This window comes from Lepisosteus platostomus, chromosome 14, assembly GCF_059453375.1.
Source record: "Lepisosteus platostomus isolate fLepPlt1 chromosome 14, fLepPlt1.hap1, whole genome shotgun sequence".
NCBI lineage: Eukaryota > Metazoa > Chordata > Actinopteri > Semionotiformes > Lepisosteidae > Lepisosteus > Lepisosteus platostomus.
The window spans coordinates 26,563,708-26,582,456 of NC_142624.1; the positions used below are offsets into that span (position 1 = coordinate 26,563,708).

At 33.9% G+C, this 18,749-nt stretch overlaps 1 protein-coding gene across 10 annotated transcripts; it reads right to left on the reverse strand.

Moving 5' to 3' along the window:
* Nucleotides 1–811: 811 nt before the first annotated feature.
* On the reverse strand, nucleotides 812–17,125 carry erich2 (glutamate-rich 2). 10 transcript variants are annotated; one of them, XM_088605339.1, is made up of 15 exons: nucleotides 16,881–17,125; nucleotides 16,741–16,780; nucleotides 13,575–13,608; nucleotides 12,149–12,185; nucleotides 11,761–11,797; nucleotides 11,559–11,598; nucleotides 11,258–11,294; nucleotides 9,219–9,317; nucleotides 8,470–8,564; nucleotides 8,049–8,153; nucleotides 7,760–7,867; nucleotides 6,438–6,610; nucleotides 5,434–5,491; nucleotides 4,705–4,776; nucleotides 812–1,601 (listed from the first exon to the last, which is right to left on the reverse strand). In XM_088605339.1, exons 1-15 carry the CDS (start codon nucleotides 16,901–16,903, stop codon nucleotides 1,435–1,437), a joined length of 1,125 nt encoding a protein of 374 aa, XP_088461465.1. In that variant the 5' UTR covers nucleotides 16,904–17,125; the 3' UTR covers nucleotides 812–1,434. The 10 variants fall into 10 exon arrangements, with proteins under 10 accessions (XP_088461465.1, XP_088461466.1, XP_088461467.1 ...); XM_088605340.1 differs by having other exon boundaries at nucleotides 7,760–7,864; nucleotides 8,049–8,156; XM_088605341.1 differs by having other exon boundaries at nucleotides 6,438–6,607; nucleotides 8,049–8,156.
* Nucleotides 17,126–18,749: the final 1,624 nt, after the last annotated feature.

Consider the following 18,749-nt stretch of genomic DNA (forward strand, 5'->3'; position numbering starts at 1 on the left):
TCTAAACTTGTATAGCATCAGACAAATAATCAATAGACATTACTTTTCAAAGCTGCCATATTTGGTTACAAACCTTTAACTCTCGCCTTCTAGTCGGACAAAAACAATATCAACCAGGCAATGTGCTGATGGAAAGGTACCTTGTGTATATGTTTTCCTGGAATTTCATTTACCATCCCAGGTGATTTTAACTAACAGTATGACAAAGGGGTGGTGTAATGAGCCTCATCGTGTTACTTTTCCTTTGTGAATTTCAGACTAATTCCATATTTATTTCTATTAGTTAGCATTCAGATTGATATTGAAATTTAAAGCACGAATCAATGTTGCAGCTACTCAGTAGACCCTTGGAATCAGCAAAATAAAATAAAAAAACCCAAATCTGATTTTGGTGATGTGTTCTTGTTACTCTGCCGTCCAAAAGTATTGGGACAACAAAGTCAAAACTGTTCTTTTTGTTTTCTTTTAACTTGTGACCATATGCTTAATATGAATGATAACTACAATGTAAACTTTATTTTTTATTTTCCATTTCATGTTTGAACAAAAAGGCAACTATCCAATTGACAATAAGCACTGGAAACATTCAATATAAGATCAGAGCTGTGAAGTTGTGAAGTCAGTTTGGTTGCATATTGCTTTGAGGCAATAACTACATGAAGTCTGCAGCCCACTGAACTCGCCATACCCTGTGTAGAATTATGCGAGATTTTCTGCTGCAGCCACTTTCATTTCATGGCTTATCTTGGGGTTTTCTGACTTCTTTTTGTTTTCTGTATGTCCACGTTAAATAAATTTCATGAGTTACAACTGAATGTTGATTTCTGTTTTTATTTTATAAGATAACAGATAAGAAAAGATCACTTTATTGGCCATATACAATTTCTTGTATTAGGAATTTGTCTTTTTCCGTACCCCAACTTGCTCTCCATGAGACACACAGACAAGGAGAGAAGCTTGGGGTCAGAGAGCAGGGTCAGTTATTTATACGGCGCCCCTAGAGCAGTTGGGGTTAAGGGCCTTGCTCAGGGGCCCAATGGAGTAGGATTCCTCTGCCAGCCATGGGATACGAACCAGCATCCTTCCAGCCACAGGCACAGATCCTTAGCCACAGAGCCACTGCACCAATATTGAATTATATTTAAGACATAAGAGAGCTTTTTTACATAGACCTCATTCCTTATAAAATAAAAAATATTTCCTCATGCTCACAACTATCATGCATATATTCAAAAATATGTAATGACATGATTAGAAATGGTTTCAGTTACATATGTACTTAACAACAGTCCATTGAAATCAAAGTATTCGGAAAAAGACAATTAAACAGCTTTAGTGTGTATTGTAAGAATACACATAATCAAGATGATAGCATACACATTTTGGATAGCCAACAAAAAGTGTTTTACTACCCTTCTGTAAAAACAAATTTGCTTATAAGCTTTCTTTGTTGAATCTTTCATCTTCTTCTGAGGAAGATGAGCTGTCAGATTCTCCAGAGGAATGGTCCTCGCTCTCACTGAGATCGCTGCTCTCATCCGTACTGTCTTCATCACTATCGTCAGTGCCTTCTTCCTCGTCACTCTGCTCTTCTGCTTGCTCTAATACAACATTTCACAACAAGGGCTTAGCAATATTTTGAGACTCAGAATATAATACGAAGTTCAGGCTTTCTCTTAAATGGACATTTTCAGAACAGCAAGTTGTACTGGAAATCAGTATGATTGAAATCTCATTTTTAAGACTGAAGAACACGTCATAAACCATTTGTACGTACCATGTGGAAATAGGATTAAAAAAGGCAGTCTAAAAAGGAACAAAACTGGAAATCCTCAGTGGCACAATGAACCTTTACAACACAAGCAAAGTAAATAGAAGTGTATAGCAATAGGTGCTGAGAACTGGGACTCACCTTGACTTCAGTATAACAGGAGCTGTGACCACTGTGCATTCTATGTTTGACGTTCTATCAAATTAATTCTTAAAACTAAGACCTTTGTCAGAAATGAGAAATAAAACACACTAAATATGTAAGACCATTGGGTTTTCTTACAACTTTTCAAGGAAAGCAAGGAAATAATGCAGTGTATAGCCACAGGCATGGACCATGGAAGATTCTTATAGGCAGGATTTCCAAGGACAGGAATGTCACACACAACAGAAGAAGAATTATTATTACCAGCAGCAAAGAAAATCCTGAATGCCAGGCTAGGAGAGAAGGCTTGTCAAGCAAATGAAAATAGCCTTGCTGTCAAATAAGAGACATTTGATAGCAAGAATAGGCTAGATTTGCTTTTATGCTGCACCACATACTGTTTATAAATTCACAGATAATGCAAAACTTTCAAAGCTTTTTTATATCTGGTGAATATGAGTGGAGAGGTGAATGAGGACATCCTGCTGAGAAGAAAGAAACTGTTTGGTCAAAATGCATCAGGGTTAGGAATGACAGGCCAACAGTGGAGACATTACATCTTAGTGCTGTGGCACCATGTATCTTCATATTGCTTAAAATAGTTTCCTTAGTTAGCTAAATTGCCATAATAGATGTGTTTTCAGCTCTCCTTAATGGGCCTCTATATCTGTCCACGTTCAAGACAAAGTAGCAGCTATGATCGAAAAATGACATATGTGGTCCTATCAACTTGATAAATTGCAATTCAGGACTAAATCTTACAGAACTTTTGGTCATATTGGAAATACAGATTTCAGACAAAGTTAAACGTGACAATAAGACATTATCTCTATAAAGCTGGCCTTTACATAAAAGCAAATACACACTGGTTGGAGTAAACAGAAATGTCTGATAAAGGGTTGAAGTACCCAAAGGCTTTTGCCACAACATTTATTTGTAAAAGTGGATTTCCCATGCATGCAGCATTAAAATCAAAGTGATAAAGAGGCTGGATATGGAATCAGATTTATGGCTAAAACTGTCAATGCCCCAACCTGACATCATGCCTTTGAAGTCAGAGAACAAGCACTGTCCTTCTCACTAAGTTCCTCAAAATGCGGGTTCTCGCACATGTACAGTACTGCTACATTCCGCGAATGTTATGAGTCAGAATTCCATGTAATGTCAGATTTGTACATTACATATGATTTCAGAGTGCACTTTAGAAAAAGCTGCAGATTTACATCATTTTGAAACAATATTGTTAACAAAATAGGACTGTCTGATGTGCAACTAAAAGGTATAATGTGAATAATTATATTATTAAAATAAGGGTCTTTTTAAAAACATGCTTTTGAAAGTTGTCCAGTCAAGATAGAGAAATTCTTATTTGACTGTACTGTAAGATGTATAATGACAGCTATATTACTAGACTTACATAATTATTTTTTCAATGTTTATTTTATAACCTACCCAGTGCAGAACTGCCTATCATATTATTTTCTTGAGTGTACTTCTACAAACTCTGTAAAGCATGGAGGGAACAAGGACCTAAAGACATGCTCCCGCAACTTGCAAACCTGTTGGAGCCATTTGTCATTTGAAACACTGTAACCTCCTTAGTGCCCGATAGGAGAGTTAGAGTACTGTCTCTCTTTGAATTCACTCCAAACTCATAGGAACCTGGCAGGACCCACAAATATTGCACTCTAAGATGAGGACGTCTTAAATCTCAACAAACCCCAAGTTGCGTTCAGCTAACCTTGAGCTGTCATCTGACAATCCCCATCACAGTCATCCAATGACATGGATCAAATCCTAATCAAATCAAATCCATGAGGCTTGAACAAAAGCTCTCCAAACCAGTGATATAAGATAAAAGGTTTTTAAAATTCTAATGTCAACTATTATAATCTACATACTAAACAGTAATGCAGAATGGAAAATGGTAGTTTAGTAATAGAAAAGTCTGACAGGTTAGAAAATAAAACTCTCATTTGAGAGAAGGGAAGTGGACTGGGATTTCATTTTGCTAATCAATTTCCCAGACAAATCATCTGTTTAGATTAAGCTCATCTTAATCCTTGCTTTTGTGATAATTCATTTACCTCATATATAAAACTGATTATGTGACTATAGAATTCTTCATTTCTCAGTCCTTTCATTGTAAACTGAAAATCTGAAATAATCTTACATAAATGCTTTTGCCTGATGAAAAGAAATTTGTGATTTGTATTACTTGAGAGAGAATTTCAAAATAATATAATATTCAATATAAACCTGAGTGAAGACATTATGTAATTTAAAGAACATCCATTTTGTTTTATATTTTTTATTGTATTCTTTAAGAATTTCTTACTGGATTATGATTACTAAAGCATTCTGTTCATAACTTTTCAATTTGGAGTCACCTTTTCTTACACATAAGAATAGGATAAAGTACTTACTTGACCACAAACATTACTTTTTTATCTTCTTACAACTAGTCAAATTTAGAAACCAATTAAAAATTTTGCATGGTTAAGTGCCATGAACATTTTTTTTCCTGAAAAGCCAATTAAAATATGCAAAAACATAATCTTTTAATTTTCTCATAAAAATGTAAATGACTCCATTTCAGGGTGTAAAATGCAGCAAAAGACAGTGGATAACATACCCTTTTCATGATAGAGGAATTATAAAAATTAAACAATAAAAACTTAAAAACACTTTCTGCATTAAGTTAAAAGCATTCATACAATAGAGAAAATCTTTAAAACTAAAGATTATTTGATCTGAGAGGGAAAAGATAAACAGTTATTCAGGCTTACCTATCAGTAACTTCTCTTCAATAAGGGGAATAAATTGTCTGGCCTCTGGGTTGTCAGGCTCATAAATAAGAACTGAAAGTATAATAAGAGAAATGTGAAATTCATCTTTCTGTAAACCCTATAGCGGTGAAAAGGGCATTTTAAAAGAGCATTAGAAAATGTACAAAGCATATTATGAGTGAACAATCCAATAAAAATGTTTCTTGGGAAAAACTTACTTAAACTCATAAATCTATAAACCCAACCTATAGATCAGAAAGTAGTTACTATACTCCTTATAAGTGAAAAAGATATTTTGTGTAAGATGACAGTCAGTACAATACATTAGACTGACTGATTTTCTGTAGTTACATAGGTTGTCTATTATTATTACCCGGATTAATTTATTTATCTAGGAATGCAAATACTGTTGTTAGAAAGTGATTGATGAATAGTATCTATGAAGATCTGAAATAGCAGGAAAGCTTTTTTTTATTGGTGCGTTTTTCAGATGATCACTGCTCTGTCAAAAATAGATAGATGCTTTGAAAAAGGCTCTTCATTCAGTCCTGAACATGTTTCACCAATGTCCACGCAATACATTAATGAATACGTCCAAGTGTGATTTTAATTCTGATAAACATGGTTTATGTGGTACCGTATGGGAGCTGTGGTGTAACAGGGCAAGCTAAAATACATCTGCAAAATGCACAAGCAATTAGGCATCTAATAAAATGTATAGAATCTTACTCATCTGACAGAGCTTGCTTGCCAGGGTGTAATTTTTATCCATCACTGACTGTAGGAACTGAAATGGAAAGAAAAGAACAAAGGATTTAAATTATATATAATCATCTTCAAAACCGAGTCTTGATGAGATTATCCACATTTTGTTCTTAGCCCATCTTAGTTGTGTCATACAGGCAGAACAACATTTTCACACCCTTTTCAAATATAGGGTACACAGACCTTTGTCCTCTCAAATTAAAACCTATTCTGTAAATTCTTTAATGCTGACTTCCATCTCAGTTTTTCCAATGTCATACTGCACCCCTGAGAAAATGTTATTCAGGATAATTATTACATGTTATGTGAATCTATAATGAAACAACATCTATACATCTATATTATACATAATAAACCACAATGATGTTAAAAGATCAGTGACAAGTCTAGTATTAGAAAGGTATTTTTATGAAGTCTTTTATGGGTATATGTTATAAGATTTCAAACACATTTCTGTTAACAGAGTTCATATAAGATGTATTGACAGACAGCAATAATTGCAACAAAATAAAAAAAGACATACCAACATTTAACAGAGAACACAAATGCAAATTTTCTCCATATAGAATTAAAAAAACAGAAGTACGAAAAACTATACTTTTTTCCAGAGGTGAGAAGTAAATTACATTAATTTTCTACAACACTAAAAACTACCACTGAGCACACTCAATTTAAACACTTTTATGTGAATTTTAGTAACAGCATACAGATTTCTGTTCTTAAAAACTAAAAGACATAAATGGAGAAATCTTTGAAATCTCTAGGATGCTGAGCAATATCTGGAGTTTCTGGTCACGCTTGGCAAAATGCAAAAGCATAATAAATCCATCTTAAATTAATTCCATCTTAAATAACAGTAATAAAGCTTTCAACATCACTTTATAAAACCCATTGTTACTGACAAACTTCCAAGTGTTACTGTACAAACTATACAGAAAATAACTTAATGTTTCCAAGAACATTCTTACCTCTCCAAGCAGTTCAATTGGTGCCTTATTTCCTTCATCTTCACTGTCTTCATCATAATCACTGTCTTCCCCACCCTCTTCAGCCTTAGAATCCAGACATTCGTGGGAATTCTGGAGAACACCACACCCATAAACAGAGGCCTTCACAGAACCTGTATCATTCTTCTCTGCTTCTTTTTAAAAAAGAAAAGAAAACAAAGGACTGCTAAGTTTCACTTTTTCTTTTAAATAATTGCGTTCATCAACACAAACAAAATGTACAAATGCATTAAATATTTATAGCGTGAACTGTGTTTAGTTTAGAGTTCCACATTCAAATACCTTATAATTGTTTAAAACTAATGAGGTCAGTAAGGCTCATCTAAAGTATTTATTACACGTTATATGATGGGATATATATGAGTAGCTCAACAATGTTAAGACAACAGCTAAGGCTCTTCCCACTAAGAGAAAGATGATCAGGAAATCATGACTTTTTTAAACGAAATAGACAGCCAAAGCTTACAAGAATTTGATCAAGAAAAAAGTTAAAAAATAAACTTTACATTACATGCCTTAAAATAAAAAATCCCAGGGTTCAAAGAACAATCACATTTACAAATAAACTGTAATATGATGTCTGTTTAATGTTCAGGCCTTTTACTGTATGTATACCCAACTAATCATGTCAATAAGAGTTTTATAAAATTACTAAGTTATCTTACTTTTGTATTCATACACAACCTGCACAGACACATGTACGAGTTCAGAAATGTTTTGATGTACGTCATTTGTAATTCAACAATATGGGATATCACTGGAATGCTTTTTTCAAAGCACTGTATGATTATTTTCCTTTAAATCCTTGAGAGATTGTTTTGCTACGAAACCAATGGAGCTTACAAAGATGTGCATAATATATTTTCTGTGACTGAACTTTGTGGCATTCTAAGTTAAAATAACATCATTGAGTCTCTGCCTTGTGTTCTCTTCCAAATTCACCAGATTAAAAACTGCTGGGTCAACTGGGATAATTAAAGATATCAGAAAAAATAAGATTCTCTTGGTGGTACAGTATAAGATATATACTAATACTATACTACAATTTTCCATATGTGAAATGCTCAGCATTGAATTGTTAAGTAAAATACCCTTACATGTTTGTTCAATCAAAAGGAGTGGTAGGAATGTGGCAGTAAGTAGGCATTTTTTAATATTTCCAAAGTTTTTTCTCATTATTGCATTACATTTTTACTCTATTAAATAAAACAAAAATGGAACAGTAAATTATATCAATATTATTCAGACTGTAAAATAACAAACAATAGGTCAGAACAAACTACCGTGAGCCTCCAGTTCAAAGTGCTGGTTTTTGGTTCCTGAACACATCTCCAGAGGATGAAATGATTTTTTCTCACTGGCTGTTCTTTGTTTTTCAGAATCAAAAACTACTTAAGAAGAAGTTAGAAGAAATTACAGTAAAGAAACAAAGCTCATAAAATAGCAAAGTTAGTCACTTCATGTGTAGATTTTTACTTCAGTACTCTATTTAATAAAACAAAAATGGAACAGTAAATTTTATCAATATTATTCAGACTGTAAAATAACAAACAATAGAACAGAAAAAACTACCGTGAGCCTCCAGTTCAAAGTGCTGGTTTTTGGTTCCTGAACACATCTCCAGAGGATTAAATGATATTTTCTCACTGGCTGTTCTTTGTTTTTCAGAATCAAGAACTACTTAAGAAGAAGTTAGAAGAAATTACAAAAAAGAAGATACAAAGCTCATTAAATAGCAGAGTTGGTCACTTCATGTGTACATTTCTGTCCTATATTACAGACAAAATACTAAGAAAACTGATGAAGATTTTTGTTTCTATTGTCTGCCTTAAACATGGAAACAAAATGGTACCATTTGTACTTTAACACATCAGATGTAATTTGTGGTAGCACTGCAAATGGCTGAAAAGAGTTAAATAACAAAAAGACAAAAGAAAGGTCACACTCACAATACCCTCATGTATCTTGATGAAAATGTAAAAAACTTTAGCACCTGTAATATCAGGAGGGCAGTGTTTTGGTTTGATATTAACATCCACCATTAAAGGCTGACTGTCAGCAGCTGAAAGACCTGTGTATTCCCCATTCCTGCAATGATATTCAATAAGAGATCATTTATAGTAGGCTACTGATGAATTTTAAGCCTAATGCTGGTACATGCTTTATGCAGTTACATATCATATAATGGCCATTACACACCAAATCCAGAGTGTCCACTGTACCTCACTCTCAATACACTCCCACTCCACATCATCAGTTTTGCGAATCACTTACTAATGATCAGATTCTCCATGCATACATCAAAATACTCTTCCAAGAGCCAGTATGATTACATAAAAGGTCTACTTCAAAACAGAATACCTCTGTCAAAGGAGCATGTTTAACTTTCACTGTAGTATAAATCTAACTTTTTTTAAAGTATACGGTAAAATAATAAAAATATAAAGTTAATTTGTTTAATGCTCATTTGTGACCAGTTCATACACAGACCAATTTAAATGACTTTAGTTTCCCAACTTAAAATTCAAAAGGTTTTGGAAATATAAATCAAATGCATTACTTATGTTTCAGTCATTGATCAGTATATACAGAATATTAGTAAAGCTAAATACAATTCAGTATTAACTAACATGTTAATACATAATGTCACCATTAAGAAACATATTGGAACTTTTCATCTTGCTGTGATATGGGAAACAAACACACTTCTCTTTCATATGTTTGGTGCAGAATTGTCCCTACCTCTTTGGACAGATTTTTGGTGCGCTCAGAATGATTTGTTTGGTTGGAGTGGTACTTCTCCTTCCGGCTGAACTTTGTCTAATTCCAAAACTACCAGGCCTAAAAGAAAGTTTGCAGAATCAACAAAATAGAACTGTAAGGGATTCTCTCCAATACATTTTCTTCTGTTCCTTACATTACATTAACTAAACCTGAACTTTACAAATATTTATTTTTTGTAATGTTTTTAATGATCATCTTAATATTCTAAAAACCTTCATTAGAACTGTGAGTTTTAAGACAGGGACTTGGTTTTATACAAAATAAAATGCACAGTGGTTTGTATTTAAAAGAGCCTAAAGCAAACCTCTATGTATATGTTTAACATTCTCCTTTTTTGTTGCTCTTTCTAGACATGAGATATGTTTAAATGGTTTTCTTGGCTAATTTTTTTAAAAAGCGACTAAGTAAAATCAATGTAAAAAATGTTCATTTGCAATCAGGTATTTGTATAGTGCTGATCCATATCCCTGTCCTTGAAGCTCATACTGTTTTAAAAAAGGACTGAAATACTGCTCTGTAAAACATTTCCGTATTCGTAACGTACTTGTTATTTATAGCCATGCTTAAACTTTCAACAGCTTCCATAATTCCAGAGATGTAAAGTATTTAATAACCAAGGGTTTCTGGAAAGGTTTAAAGCCAATCAGTCGCTGACAAAGCCTATGTCTAGTATTTAGTAGTTTCCATGGTTGCTTTCCACATATCACTGAAAGTTTCAGTTTTTGAAAAAGATAATCTTTCATCACAATAGGATAATAAAACTGTGGCCTGAATTTAAAAGTTCAAATACTGAATGCTTTCTTAAAAAATAGCTCCATTTTCATTGGCATTTCTTACTCTTTTTCTTTCATTACTTTTTACTCCATATACGGGACAAATGTTCAAACACAGGCATTCCTAGGAGTAACGTTCCTTTTATCTCTTAATAAAAAAAAGGCTTGGATTCTCCATTAAAGAATTTCACAATTAACCTCTTTACTTAGACAGTAAGTCTAGTGACAAACACCACTGAATTCCCAGTAAAGTTCTTCTCTAAAGAGACCATGAGCGGTGTGGATATTCATGATGGATAGGAATACTGTTAAATTAACTTAAAAGAATTTATCTCAGTTGGTACTGTACAATGATTTTCCAACATAGATTTCCTCATTTTGTCTTCTGGACTTTTCTGGGCTAGTGATCCCATAGGTAATGGAGAAGATTATGTAGAATCATCATACCAGTTTTTTATACTGTTGGTTTGGGCAAGAAAGATAATGGAATTACCATTTTGAATATTGGGAGCACACACAGCTGTCATCTGCTTTTGAGGAAATAACAGGCCATTTGAAACTGACGCACTAAACAACTACCTCTTTTCAAAAATCATCCCTGCAGCATTTACATAATTACAAAAGACATTTCTAGGTCTTTTACTATTGAATTGTAACAGATTATAATATTTTAGAATGGCTTGCTATAGGAATCCTAACCTCTCTTCTGCCTTTGAACCTCACCTAAAAGAAACCTTTTTTTATTTTACACATAAAAATGAATAGCTGTCTACAAAACCATTAAACTGTTTTTCACCCACTTTGAAATATTTGATCTGATATATCTGTGTAAATTAAAACTAAAGTATTTTAAAACTGTTTTTTAAAATAGGAGTTTTTAATAATTGATTAATATAAATATGGGAAAACTGCATAAAGCTGAAACAAATAAAGACAAGAAAAACGTTGGTGTTGGTGACTAACTTAAAGACTCCAAAAAAGAAGTCAATGAAGCTATCTTATAAAATAAGTGTACCTCTCGAATACTTAAGTTTGTCGAGAATGACATGCATTATTGTTCATCTATATCCATGTACATTTCATTCTTAAGACTCCTATGGTCCCATAAATTGAAACAGAGAACTTACTCCTTCTGAATGACATTATAAGCAAGTGAAAGGTTAGCTTATTACTCTTATATTTTTAGTCTTAAAAAATGCCGAATGTAGTAAAAAGTTCTCATACCGTGATATCGTTTCAATAGGCACAACTGGAACCACTTCTGTAAATGAGAAAAGAACAGCTTACGTGGGTAGCCTACATACTACTCTTTCTTTGGATTTTGTAATTTAAATGTTAGTTAAGGAATATATAGGTACCACAAGTAAGGTTAAGCTCATTTTCTTCACTGCAGGATGCATCCCAAAGAGAACATTTATTTCATAGTTTGAACCACACAAAGACCTTGAGAATTATTTTTAATTGTTTTTTTTTAATTGGCGACAGCCTTAACAGTATTGAAAAGTACAGATTTAAAGATATTTACCTCCATCTTTAAGCACTTGTAGCTTTCCATTTGCTTGCTCCTACAAAGGAATCATGGACATACATTTTCTTCAACTGCAACTTCAACTTAATCATAAAGCATATCTTAATTAAAAAAAACTATTCAAAGACATTTCTCAGGAGCAATGACATAAAAAGACTGAGAATATAGTATTCTCCGTCCACATTCAGAGTATTCTTACCTTAGCCAGACATGTGACTTGGTCAGTGAGGTTCATTCTAATTGGAATAAAAGGAAGCAGATGAAATTTCCAAAACATTTTTCAATGTCAAAAGGCTTGACAGAAAAGACTAATTCTAACAGTGTCTTCACATAATCAGGTTTCTATCCTTACTGACTGTAAGAGGCTTAGTTGTTTAATTAACACCATCATGACAATGTCTTTATACGCAGTTTAAATATTTAGGAATAAAAGATCTGTGAATAATGGTAACTTCTGATAAGAGTACAAGCATAATATAGAAACTGCATGTAAAACACAATTTAATCAAAATTTTTATTTACAGTTAAAGATATTTTTCTACACATTACACAACTGTAAATTCTATACTTTAAAAACACTTTCTTACCGTGACTTGTTTCCAAATTGTTCCACAATGATTCCACCTAAGATTAAACCAGGACAAACTGTGAGGTGTTGTACAAACGTAATCTAATAAACTAAAATTAAACATGAGATTGAATTTTGCCATGACAAATAGGGTGTTAAGTGATTTGTATTATTTTTAGAAATACAAACTGGGCAGGCAGACATCCTCTTAACCTCTCATACTAAAGCAAGGGTTAAATTATTACTTGACCTTTTCAACAGTTCTCTAGTCTTAAACTCAAGGCTTCTCAGCCTAAAAACTCCAGCCTGGAAAATTACAACCATTCTCACTCTCCTTGCATTCACCCACTGAAAAGTGGAGCTCCTGCTCTTTTTCAATTTCAGAAACAGTAAATGTTAGAGGTTTAAAATGCTCCTTACAAAGTCTTAGGGACACTCTGATCACAAATCCCCATGAACTAAATCACCTGAAAAACAAATTATCTTCCGTACATTTAGAGAGGACTAAATTCCAACACACAGAGGTTTTTTTTAAAGGAACTGCAGAATCTTTTTAAAGAAGCGAGTTGAGAGAAGCTTAAAAATAAAGATTTGAAAGAGATTATATTGCTCAGCTTGGTCAGCACAACATTACAATGAACAGGAAAGTGCTCGACAGAAACCAGAAATGATAATTACTTTATGTTAGAGTTGCAACAGAGGTTTTGATACCTTTTCACAAGGCCCAATGCCCACAGCAAAAACGTCATTAAACACATGGAGGTATAAACATACATAGAGACATGTTTTAGAATACTATACATTTTCGCCCTGTTATTCTGTTGTAGCGTCGAAAATTTAAACCTTGAAACAGAAAAAAGCACAAGTGGTGTACATTAACTATTGTTCAGAAAGATAAAATATTACAAATAGTACAGCAATTCTGAAACAAGAGACAACTGAACACACTCGACGGAAAGTGGGATTTCCATTTGCTGCTTGGGATTACAGTATTGTATTATCACATACACATCTGCCTAATTGTCATCATGCCAGGGTGAAAAAAGGAAATATTAGTCCGTTGTTCTCAAAGGAAAAGAAAGGAGGAGTAAAGGTTTCACCTCACTGCACCATCAGTCTTGGTTGTCATTACCTGCAATATATTTCACTGTCTACTATACAGAAACTCAACCCACCTGCAGGAATAAACAGATAACTGGGGGCAGTACAGTCTTAAGGGGGGCACTCAGTTCTCTGAGGTCAGATTCAGGTTCCAATAGTAAAATTATTTTAAGTCACAGAAGAGATTTCAAATGAGAGAGGACTCCATAGCAGATTTCTATACTCAAGTGGTAAGCTGTCCTGTAGGAGGAATTACCATATTAGAGTGCCATCAGTACTATTTCATTGCATAAATAGAGTATATTAAGAAATTCAAGAATACATAGGGAAAAAGGCCAACAAACCTTCTGGACCAAGAATCTCAAGCTGACCTGAAACCTACAAAATGTAAATATATAAATAAAAATACATTTAGACAAAGGTTATTTTCATGAGTCAAAAAGAAAATCTTAATGTGAAATTAATCCCTGGTAAATATAAGCAAAACTTCACTATAATGCAATTTTAGATCTACTTGATTTAACAAAAGAGACAACAGTATTGGTACATTAACGGAATCACAACAGATTCTGACTACTGCATCTTACATGACCAACATAACATAAAAATAGATGTGCTTACACTGTTTTTCTGTCATGCAAGGAGAACTATAAATCACAGCCTAAGGAAACATTTAAGAAAACCAAACTGCACAACTTTAATCAGCTTCAATGGAAAGCACCATACAGGATTACATATCTTATAAAACTTGACAAGTATCAGAGTGAAAAGCAACTGAAATGTGTCACTGTCTTTTAAGGTGTACATGCAATATAATTACAGCAATTATTTTCAAAATATGGGATGCCACTGTCTTATGTTTGTCAACACATCCAATATGGTTGGAATTCATACATATTTACACTTAGGTATTTACCTAGAAGAAACTGTCAGCACGCGACATACGAAGGAAAGGAGGTTCTGTATTAAATATTAGCCTTCTAGAGGCAGAAGTATTAAAGGTATTAAAAGAGCTTAAGATAAATAAATCTCCTGGGCCTGATGGTATACTAACCACAGAACTTAGGGAAATGAGAGAGGTTATTCATAGGCTGTTTACCAAACTATTTTCAGCAGTCAGTCTAAGATGGTAAAATTCCAGGGGTAGTCAACATGTACTTAGAAAATGTAGGTCTTATAAATTAATAAATCTTATTTGAAAAAGCAACAGCAGTATTGGATACAAAGAATATGGGTAATTCCATACATCAATCACACACCACCCACCAGTTATGGTGGGTTATCCACTATGCACTATGCTTGTCCACTGTGCCACGCTGACCTCACAAACAGAGCACATGATAAAAGTGTATTTCCAATTGTAGAAGGCTTCTGTAAAAGGTTTGTCGTACAATGAGGCAGATAATGCATCATTTGGACTGAGAATTGGTTAGTGGATAAGAAATACATGCTCAAATAAGGGCAATTTAATCAGTGGAGTACCACAGGGATCTCCATTAGACCCACAGCACTTCCTAATTTCTATTTATGATTTAGATTCTGGTATAGCTAATAACCTACTCAAGATTGTTTAACAAAAACCAAATCAAATCTGTTCAAACACCTTCCAAATGATATGACGACTACATTAAAAGTCAAATTATTGCAATCTAAATCAGGATTGAACAAGCAAGTAAAAACTCTTAGGTACAATATAGTTAGTGGTGGGAAACACTGAACTTGAAAAATATTACTGTTTATGTTGACATGCCATTTACATCTTTTAAATCAGTGACTCTCACCTTGCCCTGAAAGACTCCTGTACTTTCTGTTTTTTAGTCCAAATGAGCTCTTAATCTAATTGACTGATAATTTTGTATAATTGTACCTATAATTTAATAATATTCTAAATTTTTGATTTTGTAAGATCTTGTATGAGGTTATAATGATGTAATTTCTGGTGTTCACAGCTGCCCTCATTGAGTTCTGTAGAATGTAAGTAACTGAACTTCTACAGAATGCAGCCTGGCTTTGTTTGGCGGGAGGGTTTGACACACAATCATTCCAGCCTTGTATTAAAAATGACATCTTACTGAGGGCTGTTAGGCAGAAACATACAGAAATTACATATTAAGCAAACTGAGTAAAAAAATAGATGTGTTTGATGCAATGCTAAATAACACTACAGTAGCTGATTATTTTTTAAACTAAATACTGAGCGCAGAAAAGGAATAGATTAATTAAGCAAGACATTCAATTAATGGGGTGAGTTAGCCTCAGGTTACGAGCTGGAACAAAAACTAAAAGAGACATGGGTTAAGTATTGCTGTTCTGGACAATGTGGGAATGCAATAAAAAAAACAGTCTGAATATATAGTTAAAAGCTCAGAATTTTAATTAATGGATTAAAATTGGACAGTGCACTGGGAAGACTTTTACAACTGCATTCAATTTTGAAAATTTAAAAATAAGATACAGTTCTTGGAATTTGTCAAACAGAGAAAAGAGTGACCAGACACATTCCTGGAATTACACAGGAATGTTACCCACTGACAGGCTAAAAGAATTGGGTTTTTGTGGTCTTCTACAAAGAAGACTGAGGATGTACAAGATTCAAGTATTCAAAGTCAAATCTCAATAGACTTCTTTAGAATCAACAGAAGATCAATTAACCACTAGCAGCTAATCGGCATGATGGGCAAAATGGTCACCTGTCATTTGATACCTTCATATTTATCAATATTTGTTTAGTGATGTATGCCACTGTTTTTATTTAAAACAATGAATTTAAAGAAAAATACTTATCAGATATTTAAGGACGTCATGCTCTGGAAAATCGATGAATATAACATGTAGATTATTTGGAACTATTTATGCGCATAGGAACTTTCTAGAAACAGAATATTTAAGAGTAGATGTGCAATTTAAAATTGTATTTAAAATAAGTTTAATGCACTTGTAATAGACTTTCAAAAAATACAATCTTGCATACATTCATTGTATTCTAACGCAGTATTTAGCTACAATGACTGAAATGACCATCCTGCTGATTACACTGTAAGTAATTCTTCTATTTTTAAAGCACCATCATAATGTACTATCCCATCGACTTAATAAGAACTGTTCAACTGAAACGTTATCGGGTTTTCACAGAATATAATCAAATAAAATGCAGTTAGTCTTATTACATGCCGGTGCTTACGTTAGTATAAATTATATGCAGTAAAAAGTCTTACAGCAACTTCATCAAAAGCCGATATTCATATACAAATTAAACAGTGTAGACCTGGGCCAATCTTCTTGGGCAGTGGGTAGCGTACTGTATTTCTTACTACATTTTAACGTTCGGATAAGAAAAAATAACCTAATAACTAGAAGAAATCTGACTTTCTGCCTCACCGTTTTAAGGGCATGCATTATAATTAAAAGGGTTAAAGAAATATTTTTTAAAAAATCACGTAAAATTAGCGACTTTCAACTCCCCCCAAAACGATTAGAAAACCGTTTCGGTGCCATAGAAAAGGAACTTACCTTGAGGGGATTTCTTGGCGACTTCCCAATGCATTGTAATCTAAACACAACAAGAAACACATTTTAAAGCTATACATTGATACAGTTCTGAAATGTTTCAACTAGGCTGAGAAAGCACTATGTAGGGACATTGAATACACCTGTTAATTTCCCTGTGATGCATGATCAACTGTTGACGAAAGCACGCCTGCGCAAACCACAACTGAAAAATAAATGGGATTTAGAGGTTTGTAAAGCAACGCGTAATATCATCGATGGACAGAAGGAAATCAAACAGCTGAAACCCAAATCCTGAATCTTTGCTGCGGATTTGATCCTTTGCGAAACAAGTGAAACCTGAAACGGCCAAACTTCCGTCTCCATGGTAACAGCGCTGCCTCACTCAGCGCGCTTGTAAAAAGAAACCGGGGAGAACAAAAATCCGCATTAAATCGCCCGCCTTTCACTCCATTCTTTTATTAAAACCTCACACTTAAAAGAGAAAGGAAGACGTATATTGGTAAAAACGAACTATTGGCTATTGTTAGGATTTCTTTCTCCCGTTTGTAACAAGGTGTAGTGGAAGAATTCCCTGTAATGAAATAAACATCAAATTATCTAATTTTGCATTAACAAAAAAAAAAGGAAACCGATTTAATATTCAAGATTGTGGTATAGTCCGATGATGATTTATATAAGAAACCACTGTTTATTAAGGAGTCCCCTGGTTTTACTAACTGGTAAATGGTAAACCTTAGCATACCAAATGGATTATTAATACATACCCTCTATTTTAACTTGTGTCACTATTAGCTTTCTTGCATGTTTTTAAATAAACAATGTACTATAATATATGTTGAATAGTGCAATGGTATATTTTTTTGTTTTTAAGATACCATAGGCAACTGTTTGGAAAGCAACCTTTCCGGGCCTCTGATGACTGGCAAATGAATTCAGCTCTGAATCTGGCTACAGTATTGGGTTAACGCGAGGTTTCATCCTGTGCCCCAAGGTCTCTGAATGGACGTTTTAGTACTTACTCGTAAACACTGAGTTATAAAAAAAGAACCCATCCATTTAGACTAAAACTGACCATTTTAAGACTTTTCTAACAAGAATAGCGTGTAGTTCTTGATTCCTGATTATGCTTTTGGTAGCATGTAAACAGAAAATCCCCAGTCTCTAAAGCATGTAATTCCAAGGCAACGTGATAGTACTACCAACAATCGGCGTCAAGCCCGGTGTGAAGTACCCCCAAGTGTCCGCGACCATAACCAAGCACAAGCGGCTTTCTGAGAACGAATGAATGGTCGGAAAACTACATCCGAAGAATTAGGATTCAAATCTGAAGAGCATGCTACTCTTCAGTTTTGGAAAGCTATTGGTTTTTCAATAGGGGGCGCTGTTGAAAGAGATAGCAGGCGCTTGGTATGCGTTTTATGTCACTAGTTTTAATGCATAAAAATAACACGCTGAATGAAAACACCTTCCACACACAATTACCATTCACCGGTACTATGTGTATTACAGCAGGGAGAAATGCCTGCATCGATTATCTGCACCGAGGCAATACCCTGTTTTTTTCATGTACTTTTTATGTACTTGTTGTCATTAAAAAAAAGACATTTCTATTGATCGCAGAAAAGTTTGCAAACCGCTTCCTTAAATGATCATCCAACTGGACTACAGGCGTGTGGTCAGTTTCATAGTTGTAATATTTCAAAAATAAGTTGAAAAGACCTGTATGCTTCTTTAATGGAATGCCACCACATATTTAAGGAGATAACGCGTTTTTTTTTCTTTCCTCGAAGTAGAAAGTGTTTAGCAGGCGGGAATAGGACAGACAGGTGAAGATTGATCGGTTAAATGAAAAATAAAAGAAGCGCAAGCCACTTCACCAGCTTAACCAAATATTTAGAAGAATTTGCAAATATAGGTGTTGAAGGAGGAGAGTCACAGGAGAAGGAAGAGACGGGAACAAAAACTTTTATTCTTATAATGCTCAAAAACCCACTGGTCCTGTGGTGGCG